The 17,875-nt window shown below is 45.9% G+C and overlaps 2 protein-coding genes across 5 annotated transcripts in view; both read left to right on the top strand.

Moving 5' to 3' along the window:
- The window catches only part of cecr2 (CECR2 histone acetyl-lysine reader), a 33,805-nt gene extending 20,566 nt beyond the window's left edge, over nucleotides 1–13,239 (top strand). The window contains exons 8-19 of one of the 2 annotated variants that reach the window (XM_031863147.1): nucleotides 2,628–2,717; nucleotides 2,963–3,116; nucleotides 4,064–4,193; nucleotides 4,289–4,326; nucleotides 4,418–4,509; nucleotides 4,663–4,789; nucleotides 5,531–5,910; nucleotides 6,022–6,162; nucleotides 6,323–7,127; nucleotides 7,680–9,744; nucleotides 10,292–10,357; nucleotides 10,624–13,239. In XM_031863147.1, coding sequence (XP_031719007.1) covers nucleotides 2,628–2,717; nucleotides 2,963–3,116; nucleotides 4,064–4,193; nucleotides 4,289–4,326; nucleotides 4,418–4,509; nucleotides 4,663–4,789; nucleotides 5,531–5,910; nucleotides 6,022–6,162; nucleotides 6,323–7,127; nucleotides 7,680–9,744; nucleotides 10,292–10,334 — 4,065 coding nt within the window. In that variant the 3' untranslated portion in view covers nucleotides 10,335–10,357; nucleotides 10,624–13,239. The remainder of the gene's footprint in view (nucleotides 1–2,627; nucleotides 2,718–2,962; nucleotides 3,117–4,063; nucleotides 4,194–4,288; nucleotides 4,327–4,417; nucleotides 4,510–4,662; nucleotides 4,790–5,530; nucleotides 5,911–6,021; nucleotides 6,163–6,322; nucleotides 7,128–7,679; nucleotides 9,745–10,291; nucleotides 10,358–10,623) is intronic. The other variant, XM_031863156.1, reaches the window with a different exon arrangement.
- Nucleotides 13,240–14,347: 1,108 nt separating this feature from the next.
- Nucleotides 14,348–17,875, top strand: part of ada2a (adenosine deaminase 2a) — a 15,919-nt gene continuing 12,391 nt past the window's right edge. Inside the window, exons 1-7 of one of the 3 annotated variants that reach the window (XM_031869696.1) lie at nucleotides 14,348–14,654; nucleotides 15,040–15,366; nucleotides 15,518–15,737; nucleotides 16,668–16,881; nucleotides 16,960–17,087; nucleotides 17,208–17,298; nucleotides 17,426–17,534. In XM_031869696.1, coding sequence (XP_031725556.1) covers nucleotides 15,063–15,366; nucleotides 15,518–15,737; nucleotides 16,668–16,881; nucleotides 16,960–17,087; nucleotides 17,208–17,298; nucleotides 17,426–17,534 — 1,066 coding nt within the window. In that variant the 5' untranslated portion in view covers nucleotides 14,348–14,654; nucleotides 15,040–15,062. The remainder of the gene's footprint in view (nucleotides 14,655–15,039; nucleotides 15,367–15,517; nucleotides 15,738–16,667; nucleotides 16,882–16,959; nucleotides 17,088–17,207; nucleotides 17,299–17,425; nucleotides 17,535–17,875) is intronic. The other 2 variants (XM_031869706.1, XM_031869715.1) reach the window with 2 other exon arrangements.

Genomic DNA, 17,875 nt, shown 5'->3' on the forward strand with positions numbered 1-17,875 from the left:
CCCTATCCGTATGACTTTTTGACTTTCGCCGTTCCGATGGAGCTGGACTAATGGAGCTCGAAAGATTGAGCAATCTCTACCGATCTCCGTTCAGTTCCTGTCATGTTCTGAAGGATCACTGTCCCCCTCAAGGAGTTTCTTTCATGATCCGGGACACTTTAGCGGGGCCAGCTGCAGGAGAGCTGTAGTGAAGGAAAGCCGGTCTGTGCTTGCCCTTAATTCTGCACACGAGCTTTGTAATGAAGTTTGCCCTCGGCCTGACTGTGGGGAGTTCTGTAGTAATCTTCAATGGGCTTGGCCATACCTGTGGGTCATGTTCATGCTCATTTGTCGTCAAATGGTGTGTTAAGTACCTCAGGGGGAGATCATAGAGATATTGTTTCCCGCTGTTCATAGCAAACACTAGACACTCAGTTTTTCCTTCAAACTCGTTTCTATAGTTTGCGATGGAATTAGTTTCAGTAATTGGACGCTACAGCTAGTCAAAGCTGAGGTTGGTCCCTGTGTTTATCCCACCTGCTTGTGTAAAGAAGGTGGTTTGGCCAGCGGTCAGTAGATGAATGTCGTGTTATTCTTCATCGACTGAACACTCAGCTCTACTACTCATGCTCACATGAAATATATGGCGTTTAAAAGGCCTTTCTGTCCAAAGCTTTTCTGAGTGCGGAGTATTATTGAAGCATTGTGGTGGTTTTGTAATGAAAGCGGTTTCACTGCTAGTACAACTACATGGTGTACTTGGTGTGCGCTGGTCAGTAGAGGAGCATCTTGGAGACGTCTTGTGTTAATTTGCTCTTGTACATGTTTTGAAAGCATGCAATTCCACTACAGCGCGTTCGACTTAAAGAGACGGTTTCATGTCAAAAAGAACAGAGAACATGGGTTCTATCAGACTTGATCACAGTGTGGGAAAAAATGCTCAGATTTAATTTGACTTTGCTCAAAGAACCGTCTCAATTCAAAGGGGAGTGCATTCCCCCGATGTTCTTCTTATGTGAAAATAGATTCCACTGATGTAACACAGCAGGAGATCACATCAAAAGATCCTGCATATTCATTAAATGTACGTCACCACAGTTCATCTACTGTATAGAGGCTGCCCTCGATTCTTACTTTGTCTTTAACTTATCTTCTACGGAGTGGCATTGCTAGGCAACAGCTGGGGTCCGTGTTTACTTCCTGTCAGCTTCTGTCATTCACATGAACTACAACGGGTAATAAACTGGGACACTTTTGGAATGTTTACAACTGTGAAATGGTCTATAAACCATAGTTATCATTTATTCGTGGATGTTATTGAGTGTTTACTACAATTACATATTTATAGAGTGTGTGTGTGTGTGCACGCGCGCATACAAGCATGTCAAATACAGAGTGTGTGTGTGTGTGTAGCCTCTTGAATCCTTTCCTCCACATGTCTCAGGCTGCTGTCACCAGCCATTTCATGGGGCACTGACAGCAGGCTGGAGCTCACCTTGAGGCAGGATGGAGCCTCTTGAATGACAGCTCTGCTGCGCCGCAGGATTCTCTCGACCTCTCTTAAGTGTCGACACCAGAGGCACTCGATCTTGTGTGTTGGGTGGAGGAGGGACTTAGTGCTGGCGGTAATGTAGGGAGGAATTGTGGAGCCCCGGGATATGTCGGTGCTTCACACTGAGACGAGGCAGAGAGTGGGGGACAGAAGAGTTTCAGAGGGCACTATAGATCACATCATGAACATCGGTCTTTCTCCTCTCTGCCACCCATGTCTCCTTTCTTTTGCCTCCTCACCTCGCACACATGCACAGGTTTCACACAGCTGCTAATGCATTCTTGAGGCCTCTCATGATTGTTTTATGGACGACCAGGAGCCTGAGTGTGACACCTCTCAGTGCTGTTGGCCGCCCCGGGCAAGACGGGTATTCACAGTCCATCTTCCCTGATGAACTCTGGCATGAGCTGCAGAGACCGGTCCCTGATAAAGACGGTAGATCTGTTCACAGCTCTCTGGCTGGTGTTCCTCCCCTCCTGTGTGCTCTATCTGGATCACAGGTTGAAATGTGGATCATAGACGGTATTTTTAAGATGCATAGTGCAGGATCGAAAATACCGTGCTCAAAATGAGCTGGATTTTGCCATCTGGTGTTCTATCACTACGTAGTGTATTTGTCAAGCAAACTAAGCTATAGGCTGTCAGGGGACTGCAGGCAGCAGAATAGAGAGGGAGACTTGGGGGAGGGGAGAGCAGAGCCAGTGACCTCTGGCCTCTCTATACTCACTGCTCCTCCACAACTCCCCAGAGCCTGGCTTGTGTGTGGCTATCTGTCTTGAAGACTCAATCAGTAATTTATGAACCATATACTGTAAATGATACGGGCATATCCACGTCTGTAAGTCAGAAATAAAATTAAAAGTTGGAATGATTGAAATCGAGCATACTTTTAAAATGTAATTCTTACTATTAGAAAAAACAATAACTTTAGTTTTCATCTGTTGCTACTTGGCCTATTAAAAAACAATGAATCAGTTTTGGAGCGATAGGACGTTCCAGTGCAGGATTAGCCTTTTGTTTACATTTGTATTATGGATAGTGCCTCTTAACAGCTATAAGGAGCAGAGTTGATCTTCATCTCTTCTTTTTCCTTCAGGAGCGGGAGCAGAAACAGAAGCTACTGGACCCAGCCCCAGTTCGCATATCACAACGGTTCTCTGAAAAACACTTAAACCAAGAGGAGGAGGTGTGTGTGTCTGTGTATCTGTGTACATGTTTTTTGATGGACAAGTTCAATGAGGCTTTTGTTCAGCCCTATCTTTGGTTTGGAGTGTGCCACTTGTCTAGTTTGTCCTTCGGACATCATTCCTGGTGTTGCATGATTAACACTGATATAGTTACAGATAACCAACTTTCAGCTGCCACATGTTCAACACTACAAGCCGTCTTTCCATGAGTTCAGAGTTGACTAATGGGCTTATATGTGTTCAGGACAATCTGAAGGCCATAGCAGAGGAGGAGGAGAAGAGGAAAGACGAAGAGCTGGACAGGCAGGTCCTGCTGGCCGAGCAACGACGGGAAGAGGAAAGGCTTCAGCAGGAGGAGCAACAGAGAGAAAAGATGGAGAAGATCAAAGCTGTGGAGGGTAAGATGGATGTAACACAAATGGAAAGCTGTAAAACTTCTGTTTGTGCAAAAAGTACCTTGATTTTCAGATCTAAATAATATCCCTGATGATCTGCAGCAAGCTCACACACGTATAAGTCTGCTGCTCGTATATGCAGAAGGGTTAAAAACAAAAAATGAATCTCTGCCAAAAGTCAAATATCAAAGGAGCATCAATAGTTTCACATTCTTTCATCAGCCACCTGTAAGCAGCAGGTAGGGGGCTTTCGCACTCTTACGTGGATCAAGGGCAGAATGGATTGTGAAGGGCGCCCCACCCACAGACTGTCACATCGCCGTTGCTGTGATTTGGCTCATAACGGTTTAAAAATCTGCAGTATAGCAGCGCTCTGAGCCTTGTGATTTATGTATCATACACAGAGACTGTGAGAGGGAATGTTCAGGGCCTTTAATCACAGGATCACTCCCCCCTCTGATGTCATCCGTCAAGGGTTAATGAACTGCTGATTGTGCTTCAGTGGAGGAGCCTCATTAATGTATTATAGATGAACCGCAGGAACCGGCCAGCTCTCTGTGTCGATCGCCTATGTGGAATCCTCCCTCAAATCTCTTTTATTCACACGGCAGGGGCAGCAGGCCTCTCGTGTTAAAAGATGAAGCAGCGATACATTTGCACTCTCTCTGCTCCGCTCTTTTGATCAACCGAGGCCGAAGAAAAGATGATGACGAATGGCTTTCTTTCTACTTATCTGAGCGGCGGCTGTCTCTGATGGCCAAGGCCTGGTTCTCATTGACTCTCCTGACAGCCTCAATGGACAGCAAGTGCAATTTAAACTGTAACTCAAGAGCCTGAGAGAGAGAGAAAAAAAAAAAGCAATTAACATGTGCCTGCCGCCTCCTGAGACTGGTGTGTTTTATATTGTTTGTGCCTCTAATTGCCCCCCTGTGTTCGTCCTTCTCTCTCAGAGCGAGCAAAGAGGAGGAAGATGCGAGAGGAAAGGGCCTGGTTACTGTCTCAAGGAAAAGACCTGCCACCCGAACTCCTCAATTTGGAGCCTTCTTCTCCCGTCCACAGAACACGCAGGAATAAAGCATTGTGAGAGGCTTTCTACATTTGACTCCAGATTTCACTTTCTGCATAAATGACTCACAGTTGACTATTTGTAACATGTCGTATGTTCCACATTTCAGCTATGAGATTGATGACGACTACACTACTCTATACAAAGGTAGGCTTCTGAGCAGTCACTCAAGGCTGTTGCTTTATCTCAGTCTGCATTGATATGTGTTCTAATGTCTGATCTGATCTCTCCTCTGTAGTGCTTGAGGTCTTGAAGGCCCATAAAGATGCTTGGCCTTTCTTGGAGCCTGTGGATGATTCTTATGCCCCCAATTACAATGAGCTCATCCAGGTACTGAACACAAGGCACTGATAGCTGGCATGTAGCAGCAAGTTAGTGAGATATTGTTTGTTTGTGTTTGGTTCACATCCCAACAAACCATGAATAACGTATCACTTCAGAGCTTTAAACTTTTGAACTTAATTGTTCTTCCAATCCCCTCAGACACCGATGGACCTGTCCACCATTGAAAAGAAGCTCAATGATGGGGAGTACGTTGCTAAGGAGGAGTTTGTTGCCGACGTGAAGCTCATGTTTGAGAACTGCATTGAGTACAACGGAGAAGACAGCGGTAAATGAACACATTTGCACAAACGCAAACCAGCTTTACAGTCCAGCTTCCTCCATTAAGACGTTGGTCTCAGCTTCAAAATCAAATTCAGTTGGTGTGTGAGTTGTGAGAAAGAAGTGCATATATGAATTTTTGGGGTGACGGTGGGGGAGAGAGAGGGCAAAAGAAAGGGGGCCGGACTTAGTGCTGTGTTGGGGCCGGGGCCGGGGCAGCCTTGACAGTGATTAATGAGGAGTGATTGAGCTGTGCTCCAGTGCTCAGGGGGATCTGAGCCCTGCAATGCCAGAGAAACATTCCAGCCTGTAAGCCCCCTGTCTGGAGCCATCCATCCAACTGAATACTCTCCCCAGGGACAGGGGGAGGAGCGTGGTAAGGGGGCCCAGGGTGGAGCAGGAGGAGCAGGAGGAGGAGGAGGGGTCAACCTATGCCCTCTGACCTGGTCAGTCGGCCAGCGCTGGGATGAGAACAGAGGAGCAAGTGTGTGTCCATGGATACATGGCATGCGTATTGGTCCGTAGTGTTTGAGTGTGAAGGAATGACTGAGCGATGGACTGAGGTGTTTGTAGGAGTGTGTGTGTGTGGTCATGTGATAGGGAGAGAGTGACAGATGCAAAGCTATTATTTCAGTGTGCATGAGTGGATGTGATACAGGTATGTGCTTCCATTTGTGTGGCCGCGTTTATATTAACTTCAATGTGTTTTATCCTATGAGCATAGCTAATGTTTATGCCTTTTCCCCAGAGTACACTATCATGGCGGAGTCTCTGGAACGGTGTTTTAGCCGGGCCTTATTAAAACACTTTCCATCGGAGGACGGCGACACAGATGAGGAGTTCCACATCAACAGCGAAGACAAGGACCGCAAGGACAAAAAGCGCAGCCGGGGCAGCAGTAAACATTTGGGACCTGAAAGTCTGATCAAAGCCACTGAGCAAGTCCAGCGTAAGAGAAACTCCCAAGGGGGCAAGGGCAGCTCACTCTCGGAGGAGGACAACAGACAAACACGTCCACCTCCGCCCCTTCACTGGGCCAATGGCCCCCCTCACCCCCACAGCCTGCCTCAAAGCCAGCAGCACATTCATCGAGGAGACATCAGGGGCATGTACCACCCAGGGCAACAGGTATCCACAGGGAAACTTTGCTTCCTCTACATTTCTAAAAAGCTACGCCCCCCAATTCTGTCTGAAATTTAGTAGAAAAACTGAAATAGTGAATCTCTATTGTCTTACCAGCTTCTTCGTCCACCTGGCCCTCATGGCCCACACATGTACGGCCAAAGAATGGCCATGGATCCCCGCTTCTCATACCCAGCTCACATTAGCAGGCATGGAGACCCCAGTTTGAACCACTTTCCCCACAACTTTAACATGCAGGTATACAGATGCAATAAATCATTTCTAAACTTAATTATAACGAAAAGTTAGTTTTTACTGAGGGACCACCTTATTCTGTGTGCATGGTCAACTTGATGCTGGCAAAACCGACTGATGCGCCCTTATACTAACCAAAATCCTTATTTCTTTTTTCTCCTAGCATCGCATGGTTGAGGGATGTCACATGGGTCCTAGGTATCCAATGGGCCCAGATCCTAACCAACAGCAGCCTCCACACCAGCCGCAGCACCCCTACATGGGTCCGACTCATGGCCCGTCTCTGGGCCCACGTCCGTTGGGCCTCCAGCCTGGCCCTCCTCCTGAAGCCAGCATGTATCCATCCCACCACCGTCCAGAAGGACACACCATGCACCCCTTGGGCAATAGATTCCTAGGGCCAGAAAGACCACCTCAGCACAACTACCCAGGCTTGAGGCCTCCCGGTATGGGCCTATCGAACATGTGGACTGGTATGAATCCCCAGGAGAGACCCAATGGGATGGGAATGCAAGATCCCAACATGGTAAACCAGCGCAACTTTAGTTACGGCGGAGTCCCCCCTCCAGTGGGGCATAAACCTTGGCCAGAAGCCGCTGGATACCCCCACCCTTCTCCCAATGCCCAGTATCAAATGTCTGCAGCGGTCAGTTCCCCGGGCCCCGTGTCCTCACGCCCCCCTGTTGCCCACCCAGACTCCTCTGGCAGGACACGCTTGGCTTCCATGCTGCAAAGCCCAGAGATGCTGGCCCTGCAGCAGCTGTCAGCCTCTTCTGGACCCCCTGCTGGTACCCCTCATCAGCACATGGGCAACTTTCAGCAGCCTGGGCCCCCATCAGGAGTTGGCAGCATCCCAGCTCACCCCTCTCAGCAGCCTCCCCCTGCCCCTGAGGTTCAGCTGCTGCGTCCTGCTAGAGACAATGGGCCAGACAGCCAGCCTTCTCAACAGACAGACACGCTGCCCAAAGGTAGACCTGACCTTCTCTCTCAGTATTTCACCAGCCGTCTATATTCTGCATAAAGGAGCCCGAGCACAGTCTGACCTTTCTACACAAGTGTTCTTACTGGACTGTAGTGGCTCAATTTATTAATCAGCACGTCCCCATCCTCGTCCTTGCTCGGTGTGATTTTTGCAATTTCTTTTTAATTATTTTTCACTGTAAGTGGCACATTGAATATTCATTATTTTAGTGAAATCTCTTCCTGGTTGCTGTGAGGGTACAAAAGAGATGGCATGTTGTCAGTTAGGCTTCACAAGCTTAAAATGTGTTTACATTCTCACTTTAAAGAGTATGGGTGCATTCCTAATGATCTGCTTTTGTTTTTTTCATTTGATTGGTTTGGATAGATGATTATAACATATTTGATCATTTTTTTCACATCCTTTGACACGATACACAGCAATGGTATTGACTTTACAATCTGGTCTTGTAATAATAGTTGATCAATGTTCAATGCTAACCTCCCCACAATTTGACTTTCAATGCTAACTTTCCTTTCATTTTGCTGTTTGTCAACAGACTCAACATCAGAGAACAAGATGGCAGCCAACATTTCGGATGAAGCTTCATCACCCCAAATCCCGGTTTCAACAAACCGAGAGCACCCGTCCATTCGTAGTCCCACAGAACACCTCGTGGGGCCAGCAGAGAGAATGCAGAGCCCCCCCGCCTCTAACTCGGCCAGATTAGAGGAGAATCCGTCCGGACCAGGGTCGCAGAGTTCAACAAAGAGCCACAAGCAGGAGGTAGATGGCCAGAGACAATCTGCCAGCCACTGTCCCATTCAACACATAAGTGCCACTACTGTTTCATCCCATCTCAACCCAAGTGACAACAGCTCCACTGACAGCACCCACCCCAACCACCCTCAGCACACGCATAACAGTCCACAGCAAAAAGCTCAAAGCCCCGCACTTCTTCACCAGAACATAACGCCGCTGCATGTTGCAGCATCTCAGGATTCCACTCAGCAAATGTCCGGGAGCAACTTGTCACACATGCAGGATGCACATCAGCAAAGTGAGCAGCAGAACATCCAAAAACAGCCGCAACCTCAGGCAACCCAGAGTATACCGCCCCAATGCCACCCACGGAGCTCTCCCCAGCCGATGACCCAGAGCACACGGCAACATATTGCTCTTCTATCCCCTCACCACGTGCCCCAGAACAACTCTCCACGTCCTACACAGAGCAGCCCCATGCATGGGATGCCACAGAGTGCCACACAAGGAGCCCAGCCCGGACCCCCTCAGCCAGTTCCTCTTACCTCGTTGCCACCCAGTCATCCCACCCCACTACTACCTTCCCAGCCTAGCCCAGCAGACCATGGAGATCAAAGACCTAGTGAGCCCACAAGTAGACCGGACGCAGACGGTAATGCCGCTCCTCCACAGCACATGATGAAGTCTGGCCCTCCAAATGGTATTTATAAACACCAGGACTTTAGCCCCAATCACCATCAAACCCAGGTGGTCGGTAGTAACCCAGGTATGCAGGCTCACAGAGGGCCGGCACCTGCTCACAATCCAGCCATGCCTCCTCACTCCCAAGGCCAGGTAAATGGAGCCATGGGTCCATATGCCATGGGGAACCACCTACATCCACACTACAGCCAGACTAACATGACCAGGCCCATGCCTCCCACTGCTCACCACCCTTATCACAACCAGGCCATTAACCCCCTCCACAACCCTGCTCAGCACCCCACCTACCACCAGCAGGGAGGGACTGCCTACTCCTACCACACACCAGGCCAACAGCACCCTCAGGCGCACCCCAACGTGTACCCAACTCATCAGTACCAGCAACAGCACTACTTCACACAACCTCAGATCCATAACCAGGCCAACAGTAGAGGAAGTTATCCTCCAGAGGAGTGGCATCGGCCTCATTATCAGGCTCGCCAACCGCTGCCACCCAATGGCTACCTACCTGTAGCTAGTGCCAGAGGCAACGGTCAGCTGAAGGAGAGCAGCGTGTCACCCCTGGGCTCTGAGGGCTCCAGTTTGATGTCCCCTGGCCCTGTGCCTGAAGTAGCGCCACACCCTGGAGGCCCAGAAGAGAGGAAGGGTGAAAGCAGGGAGCAGGCCAGCGGATGCAACGGCAGTGGCGGCAGCCCTGCGAAGCGGGCTCACGAGGAGAGCTCAGAGCGACCCGAGAGCCCCAAAGAAATCCTGGACCTCGACAGCCATAATGCTGCTGCCCGCCACCGTAGCACCCAGCCAACTCAACAGCACCACCCTGCCTCCGCTGCACACATGGTGTCTGGCTTCATGTTCGACCCTTGTGCCGTGCACCCTGGGATGCAGCACGGTGGCGTTCCTCCACCCCACATGATGTTTCAGACTCGCGGAAATGGCAACAGAGCTCCTTACCCTGGCCAGCCATACCCAGATCCAGGACGCTATGCCGCCCAAAGACCTCACCCACATCTGATGGAGGCTCTGCAGCGGCCCCAGCAGCTGCCTTACTCGCCGGGTCAGACACGCATGGTCATGTACAGACACCCCCGGCCTGCGGGGAATTTCCAGGGCATGATGATTCAGCAGAGAGGCCTGCCACCAGAACACTTCCTACACCCAGGGTAAAATGATTAATTTAGAGTTTTATATTGCTAATTTCTCTGTATCTGTGGTCTATGTCTGAAAGCACATTTTTCGATTGAGCTATTGACTCAGGACATGTGACCGTGTATATTAAAAAGACAAATAAAACTGATCGACAAAGAGCTGAGACACTGTTTTGGCCGCTTTGCACGGCCACGTTGGCTTCATTTCTCAGCACCGAAGGTTTCTGTCTGTTTTATAACTAACTCGGCAAGGTAGAGAGCAAATTCTCTTTTTACGGTGGCTTTAGCTTTAAGTTTAAACGTTTTGCACTGCCTCGTTCATCGCCACCGCTTAATACGCTGTGACCTGCAGTTATCATGTGATTGGTTTTATTTTTATTTCTTTTTTCCACATGTTTCCTCTTCAACCCCATGTACTGTTGATGTGATTTGTCTATTAGTTAATTGGTAATTTACAGTAAAACAACTTTTACTGCAACAACCTTTTTAAAACAACCAAGAGTGGCAACTTTTTAGTAACAGCAACAATGTTGACATTATGTTTTTTTTGTTGTGGTCACAGGCAGCAGATGATGGCTGCTCCAGGAGGCCCTAGCAGTAAATAAGGAGTGTGACAAGAATCATATCAGTGAGTAAAAATGACGTTTGGCACATTCCACTGTATGTTAAAACTTTGTCTTGCAGCTTCTGGCAATTTCCTATTTTATTATCTTTCATTAAATGTCCTTTACAGTGCCTACGGTGTGTATCCCTAAGACCATAAACATGCTGCCAAAAGGCGTTCGTAAGATTCCAAAGGGACCAAAGCACAGAGATGATGTCATGATGCTGTCGAGCTATGTTCGTGTTGTGTTCAAATGTTACACATTTTACTAATTGTTCTTCTCCTTTCAGGCATGTTCATATCACTATGGAGAAAGCAGTGATCCAGAAGGAAGAGTATGTGGGTATGGTTTGCTCCACATACATTTCTTAATGATTTTCTTACACTGGACAAGAACCTTTTGGCTCCGTTTCGCCCACCGCTGAGCTTTAAGATCCAACCAGGCAGCTGGTATAACCGACATGATAATGTGAAATGTTTTTGAGCCCTGGAGAACAATTCTTTCCTCCACATGAACTGGCAGGGATTCACTGACTTGCTCAAGGTCACTTCACCACAGGGGGTTTCCTCCCGTCATGACTGTTTGAGCCAGGGTCCTCCCAGCAGAAGAACCACCAGGCCAAACCTGCCCAACACAGAACACTGGACAGCCCTCTCCTCTTTGAGCAATGGGGGGTATGAATGGAGTAAAGGACACTGAACACAGCCTGCTGCCTATCTCGTCCTTTGACTGTAGTGGTTGATGGAGCTGAGGAGGGGATGTGATGGAGACGAGAGGGACTGTTGGTTTTTTTTTTTTACTGATATTTTCTGTTCCAACCCTATCTTTAAACTCAGGTGTAGAAAAGGAAGGTTCTATGAGACTGTCACCCAAACCCAGTCAACTCACAGGCCCCTTGCAATTGCCTTGATTACCTTTGTGAATGTATGAGTGAATGTATAGACAATAAAGTGTGTACAGCAGGTTAGCTGCATGTGAAAGTACACAAACACTGATCATTTGTCTTAAGCAGAAACCGCTGTCCATGTCCACCCCTACTCTAACGGTGTTTCTCTAGTAAACACGCCATATATGCATCTTTCAAAGCTGCCTTCATTGTCCAGAATGTCTTTGACTAGCACAGAGTGACAGGCAAAGATGGCGCAAAATTACATAACTCTCTGTTCTGCACTGTGGATTTTAGTCAAGACATCTTGGAATTGAGTGGCCTTGGATAGTCTTATTTTTAGTCAAACACATCTATGTATGAAAATATATCCTTATCTCTTAAGTGACATGTTCTGCTAGCTGGTAAATGCACATACACAGAACAAAGGCATAAAATCCCGCTCTTGTTTTTTTAGTTTTTTTAAATTGACTTTTGTTTCATTCCACCTAAACGTGTGTACTTTCTTTGTTCATTCACGGCTCTGCCCTTTGCATGGCGTCTTCTTTTGAGTGCTTCCTCTTCCCCATGTCGACACTAAACAGATCCTCAGGGTGTACAGTTTCTCTATACGGGTATTTTTCTGCATTATTTGGAGGAGCAGCAGCAGAAGGAAAATGGGACTGAAACTGGCAAATAGATCCACCTCACCACCACCTGTCTTTTTTTTTTTCTTCCCCATTTTAATCAAAGTGGATTTGAAGTGAGATGGATCAAATTTGAGTTATTCCACATTCCTGTTTTTTTTTTTTTTGTTTTTTTTGTTTTTCCCCCTCATAACTGATGTGGTCCGTGCAGGTGTGGTCCTGCACCGTCACCGTTAGGTCCGTGTTGCATCTGTGAATCCCACTTGTGCAGTTCAGCGATGACAGTAAATTAATCTACCTCATTGGCATCTACTGAGTCCCTGAACTTCTTTTTGTACTCTGCCAGACTCATGTGGGTCTGTGACCAGCTGATGATTTTTAGCACCACTATTAGTTTGTAGTCCTACTGAAATGAATGAAATGGCCTGACAATGCAGGACCATCTAGGTCACAGGTTGCTGTGTCGACTGGCTGACATTCACAGGCGTTGTGTAATTGAACCAATCCGTGAATCTTTGAAATGGGACAGCATTTTCTTTATCAGTTTTTAAATGGTGTGATGGACAATACAGCATCTCGTGTCTGTAAATTGGTCTCAAGTTGTACAGAGTGCATGCCTTTCTGACTGAAGTTTGTTGGAACTAGACAAAGTAGGTGTTATTCCAGTCTAGGGTCTGTAATAGACTGCATAGAGTGTGGCGTCATTATGGGTTTACTATGTTCCTTAGTAGTAGGTACCTACGGCATTGTAAGTAAATATTTGAGGGAGGAAGATGGAATAGGAAAGTGCAACAAGCTGTGAGACAATTTTCTAAATGTGTCACAAAAGACTATGTTGTTCAAATAGGGAATTGTCTCAATATTTAGTGGGCCTAATAGGGTCACTTTGGAGGTAGTGCGTTCACTTGCGCTGTCTAATGCATGAAGGACAGTGTTGGTTTTAAAGGTCTGAGGTTGTGATGCTGTACATATGTTTGTGTGTGTGCGTGCGTGTGGTTCTCTGGTTTGTAGAATCGGCACCAGATGATCGGAAGTGTGCATTCATCTCTCATTTTACTCTGCTGTCATCTCTCTGCACTAGTGAAAACCATTTAGACGTGATTAAATGTGAATCATATTTATTTTCTCTTTTACGCATTTTTGTACATTTTCGGACTTGTTTTAATATAAATGTGGTGTATGTTTCTATTTTTTCTTGATATTTCTTGTTTTTTGTTTTCAGCAGTTTTCTTTTACCTCAGTAGCATGGTGGCATTGAAAAAAAGAGAACTGTACCTTTTTAATTTTCAGTGACGTTTACAAGTTCTTATCTGACTGACGTAGATTATTTTGGAAATGGAACAGAGTATTTTCTATACTGTACATTTCTTAGAAATAAATCACTTTTCTCGAACAAGAGTCAGTTTAATCATTGTCAATAAAAAAAAAAAATCATTAGTGAAAAAAATATACTGTTCACTACTGGTCACGTCCCTCACGGTATATCAGGAAATTTTAGACTTGTGCAGCTGTACTTAAGTTAACAGTGCTATGAAAAAAATATACATAAAATAATGCTTTGCCGTAGTAATGGGGCATGTATCTATAATCCGTTAAAGAAACTGAAAGGCCAAAAGTAATGAAATGCAAACAGACAAAACAAGAGATGCATTAATCTATTGGAGCGCCTCACGCCATCGCCTTCAATTAGTGCTCATCCTCTTGACGAACACAGATTGTTTGACTCTTCTCATATCTGCAGGAGATGTGCTGTGACGTCAAGAGGAAGCAGCATGGCTCCTCACGCTTCCTTCAAAGGCTCCTTGTAAAGCAAACAAGTATATGATTTTGTTCAAGCACAGGAAAAAAAAAAATAAAATGAGGCATGCAATTAAGATACTTAGTAAGCAGGTTGTAGAACCGCATTAGGAAAGTTAATAGACGGAGTAAAAAGGCTGACAATCTGTTGAAAAATACAGAAAGTGGAGGACTTTATCCTCCTTATTCCATTAAGATCTCAATTTTAATAGCTGCTCCTTTTATGAGTTGAATACTTAAGTGTCACTTCAATAAGTAATGATGGGTAACAGGTGTGTATCTTTACTGTGACTGGATGGAGAAATTATGCCTATTTGGTCTGTTTAATAGCTTATAGATCATGCTTTATCTAGCTTTTTTTGGTTCACTATGTAGGCATCTCTCAAATAGAAACAAGAGAAATATGTCTTTAGTTTGTTGATAAATGTAGTGTGTCATGCAACAGAAATTGTTTTTTACCATTTGCGTTTTGTTTGCATTTTTGTCCAAAATGACTGCCAAAGTTCAGTATTTCTACGGTTTGTATTATTTGATGAACTCGTTTGTGACGCAAAGTGTATCCCGGAAAAACAAAAAAACAAGCCATAAACTAGTATGTCCAACTATTATTACACCTCTACATTCCACCAATCAAATGATTATCCGGGTTGAATTTCAGCCAATCATATCGGGGTGGAGGCGGGACTTCAGGTTTGCACCCCGCACAGGAAAGCGCACATCTAGGGGATCACTGAATAGACGGACAAAGACCCCAACTTAGCTTTAGCGCTGCTGCTTTGTTACTTTTGTGACACTGAAATAATAAAGTAAGCTGTTCGACCAAAGCATACACGTGTTTCCAGCTGACACCGTCAGTGGTTCTCTGTTTTTAAAGTGTCTCTCTACCGGACTGTTTACTTACATCGTCGCCAGCTGTCGAGGCACCAGCTAAGCTACTGAAGCACTTGCTGTCCGTTAAATGGCAATGTTTTACAGTAGTGAGACTGTACACGACTAAGTGATTAAAGTAAGGTAATGTAACAATTGCCGGTCGTCTTGTGTCTTGTCTTTGTCCAACCTATTAATAACAACACAAGCCAAAATGTCTCCGTCTCTAATGAAGGCAGTAACCTGCGTGAGTTAACCGAGTCGACTATATTTGTGTATGTTATCCTCTGGTTGTGTACATGAGTATCACACTAGAAGATGTGACGTTCACTTTTCACTCGGTAATCTCAGTATTAGCGTGTAAACATGGTGGAAATGACTGCTGAGAGACAAACACCTGGTCATTTGTATTTACTCTACTGCTGATGTTGGAGGTTAAAGGTTTATTTATTTATGTTTACTACAGAACAACTGTTTTAGGTTGTCGAAACAAGCTTTTCCTGACTAACCCAGTTATGTTTTCTCCCAGAAGCCCCACAAACTCTCCGAGCCATGGCAGTGCTGCTACAGCGCCCCCACGCGGCCGTGGCCTGTCTGCTCTTGTACTACTTGACCGGTGTCCTCGCCGTCCCGGACCCCCGGCAGAGAGAGGCCCTCATACAGCTGGAGGCCTCCATGCAGACGGGCGGGCAGATGGTGCTGACTGACGCCGAGCAGCGGCTGGACGCTCTCCTGTTTAAGATGAAGCAGGAGGAGATGGCGAGAGCAGACTTTCCTCCCGCCATGCACTTCTTCAAAGCCAGGGACCTCATCAGGACCAGTCCCATCTTCAACCTGCTGCAGAAGATGCCTAAAGGTACGTATGTTCAGTCGCACGCCTCAAAACATGATAATAGCATTCATCATCACAAATGTTGGATTTTTCCATACAGGGAATATTTAGGAGTTGTCAGTAAACCCAGAATCAGAGTCCGGGTTCTTTATAGTTTTGTAATTCCCTGTTTCAGGAGGAGCTCTCCACGTCCACGACTTGTCCATGGTGGACGTGGAGTGGCTCGTGAAGAACGTGACCTATCGTCCCCACTGCTACATGTGCTTCACTGACATCCAGTCCATCAGATTCATCTTCTCGTCCCGATGGCCCAAAGCTCTACCACGTTGCTCTCCCTGGACCCTCCTGGAGAACCTCAGGGCCAAGATGAGCAACACCACGGATCTTGACAACAGGTGGGGGGTTTTTTTCTGGACGAGCTTTGAATATATTTAGTTCAAATAAATACCACAGATTTATAAACGAGCCACAGAAAACAGTAATATTTTATTCTATACGACACCCCGATGATTGGGCTCATTTTCTTCTACAAGTCTACTTTTTTTTTCCTTTTCTTTTCTGTTTGTCATGTAAACTTCAGAAGTTATTGTCCCATGAAATGTACTTTTCCACTGAGTGTGACAATGACTTCAGATATACCTCTAATTCACCATTGTGTCAACACAAATGTATGTAGTTAGAGATAACAGGGCTTGTTCACTCCATTCTGACGGAGTCATTTACGGCTACTGAAGCCTGCGTATCTTTTCTCACTTTTTGTCGCCTCTGTTGTAGCAGAATGTATCATCATTACACTCTGCTGTGACTGCCAGTTACCTGAAACCCTCATGGAAAACAGAGAGTGTCTAACAGGAAATAAGCCCATAAACACATGACTCCAAGCAGACTTTATTGTTATATTAATCTCTGTTCAGACAGTCCTTGTTAGTATGGATGGCAGTTTTAAATTACAGCTAAGTTTAACATGATACAGTTTGTATTTAAAGGTCCCAAACTAATTACTTAATTACTCTCTTAATGAGAAGTATTTTCTATTTGGAACAAGATGCTAGGATGGGATATCAAAAACAGGAGTCTCCAAATATGAAGTAATCAGATGGGCTATTAATTATGAAGGGAAATTTAATTTGATTACTTTATCGGTTGTGTGTTTTGGTTAAACCCAAGAAAGCAGCTAGAGGTCACCACTGCAGATGCGACTGTTTTCCAACAAAGAAGTGTTTTCCAGGTAGTTCAAGGTCCTTCTACAAAGAAATAAGTCTCGTCGACTGTGGTAAGTGAAACCAAAATAATCTGATCACAACCAATGTTTTATATATTTACAGCATCACGGGCAACATGACGCTCTTCACGGATCAGGATCCAGAAATGGTGTACCCCAGTCAGGACGTGGTATGGGATAGGTTTGAACAGGCCTTCCTTGCAGTGTGGGGCCTGGTCACATACGCTCCTGTGTTCAGAGACTATTACTACCAAGGTCTCACCGAGTTCTACATGGACAACATCATGTACCTGGAGCTGCGAGCTTTACTCCCAGAGGTACACCAAAGTCATGCCCAGTGCATTCCCCTGTCTGCTCATGCATCGTGGTGAGTGAGTGTCTTGTTTGTGACTCAGATATACGAGTTGGACGGCAGCACCCACGACACAGCCTGGACTCTGAAGACCTACCAGGAGGTCACCAGACAGTTCACAGCGGACCACCCAGACTTCTTCGGAGCAAGGATCATCTTCACAATCAACAGGTGACTACCCTCACAATAGATGCTACTTATTAGTCTGAAATGGCTTACTGCTCATTGGCTCCCCAGCAGACCTAAGAGGATGTTGATGTAATCATTGATCACATGCTGTGCTGTCATCAGGGGAGTGAATGCGTCAGTGATGGCCAGAGTGGTGGAGGAGGCCATGAAGCTGCGGAGAGACTTCCCAGATATCATGGCTGGTTTTGACATGGTGAGCATGAGTTTGATTTCTAGTTTCATTTAACTGTTTTGAATCTGTGAAAGCAAGCATTACTTAAGCATGTCTAATGTAAAAGTGTTGACTTCCGTATTTTTATTGTTTTTGTCTTCGTGTACAGGTGGGCCGCGAGGACAGAGGCAGACCCCTGTGGTACTTCAGAGAGGCCTTGTCACTGCCAGTAGAGAGAGGGGTGACGCTTCCTTTCTTTTTCCATGCTGGAGAGACCGGTGAGCTCATAAGCATTCAGTTTGTACAACTACGGTATTACACATCGCATACTGCACCATGTGGCTCGGAGGTTAATCCGTACATGAGGTCTAGGGATTATCAACTTCATCCGGATCAATGTGAGTGAACATGTAGGAGTAGCAATTTTGAAAGTAGCAATTTCCAGGCCTGGGACAGTTTTTGAAAAATACATAAACCTAGAAAGTCTTGGAAAAGTCATAAATAAATTATTCACAATTACCGGTTTAATAAAATGGATAGACTGCAAAAAAAACAGTTAAACAGTACCTTCATGTTCGGGCAGTGCAGTTACGTCACTTAATGTTACTATATACTGTAT

The sequence above is a fragment of the Anarrhichthys ocellatus genome, unplaced genomic scaffold (genome assembly GCF_004355925.1).
Source record: "Anarrhichthys ocellatus isolate YVR2014 unplaced genomic scaffold, GSC_Weel_1.0 scaffold2, whole genome shotgun sequence".
NCBI classification, from domain to species: domain Eukaryota; kingdom Metazoa; phylum Chordata; class Actinopteri; order Perciformes; family Anarhichadidae; genus Anarrhichthys; species Anarrhichthys ocellatus.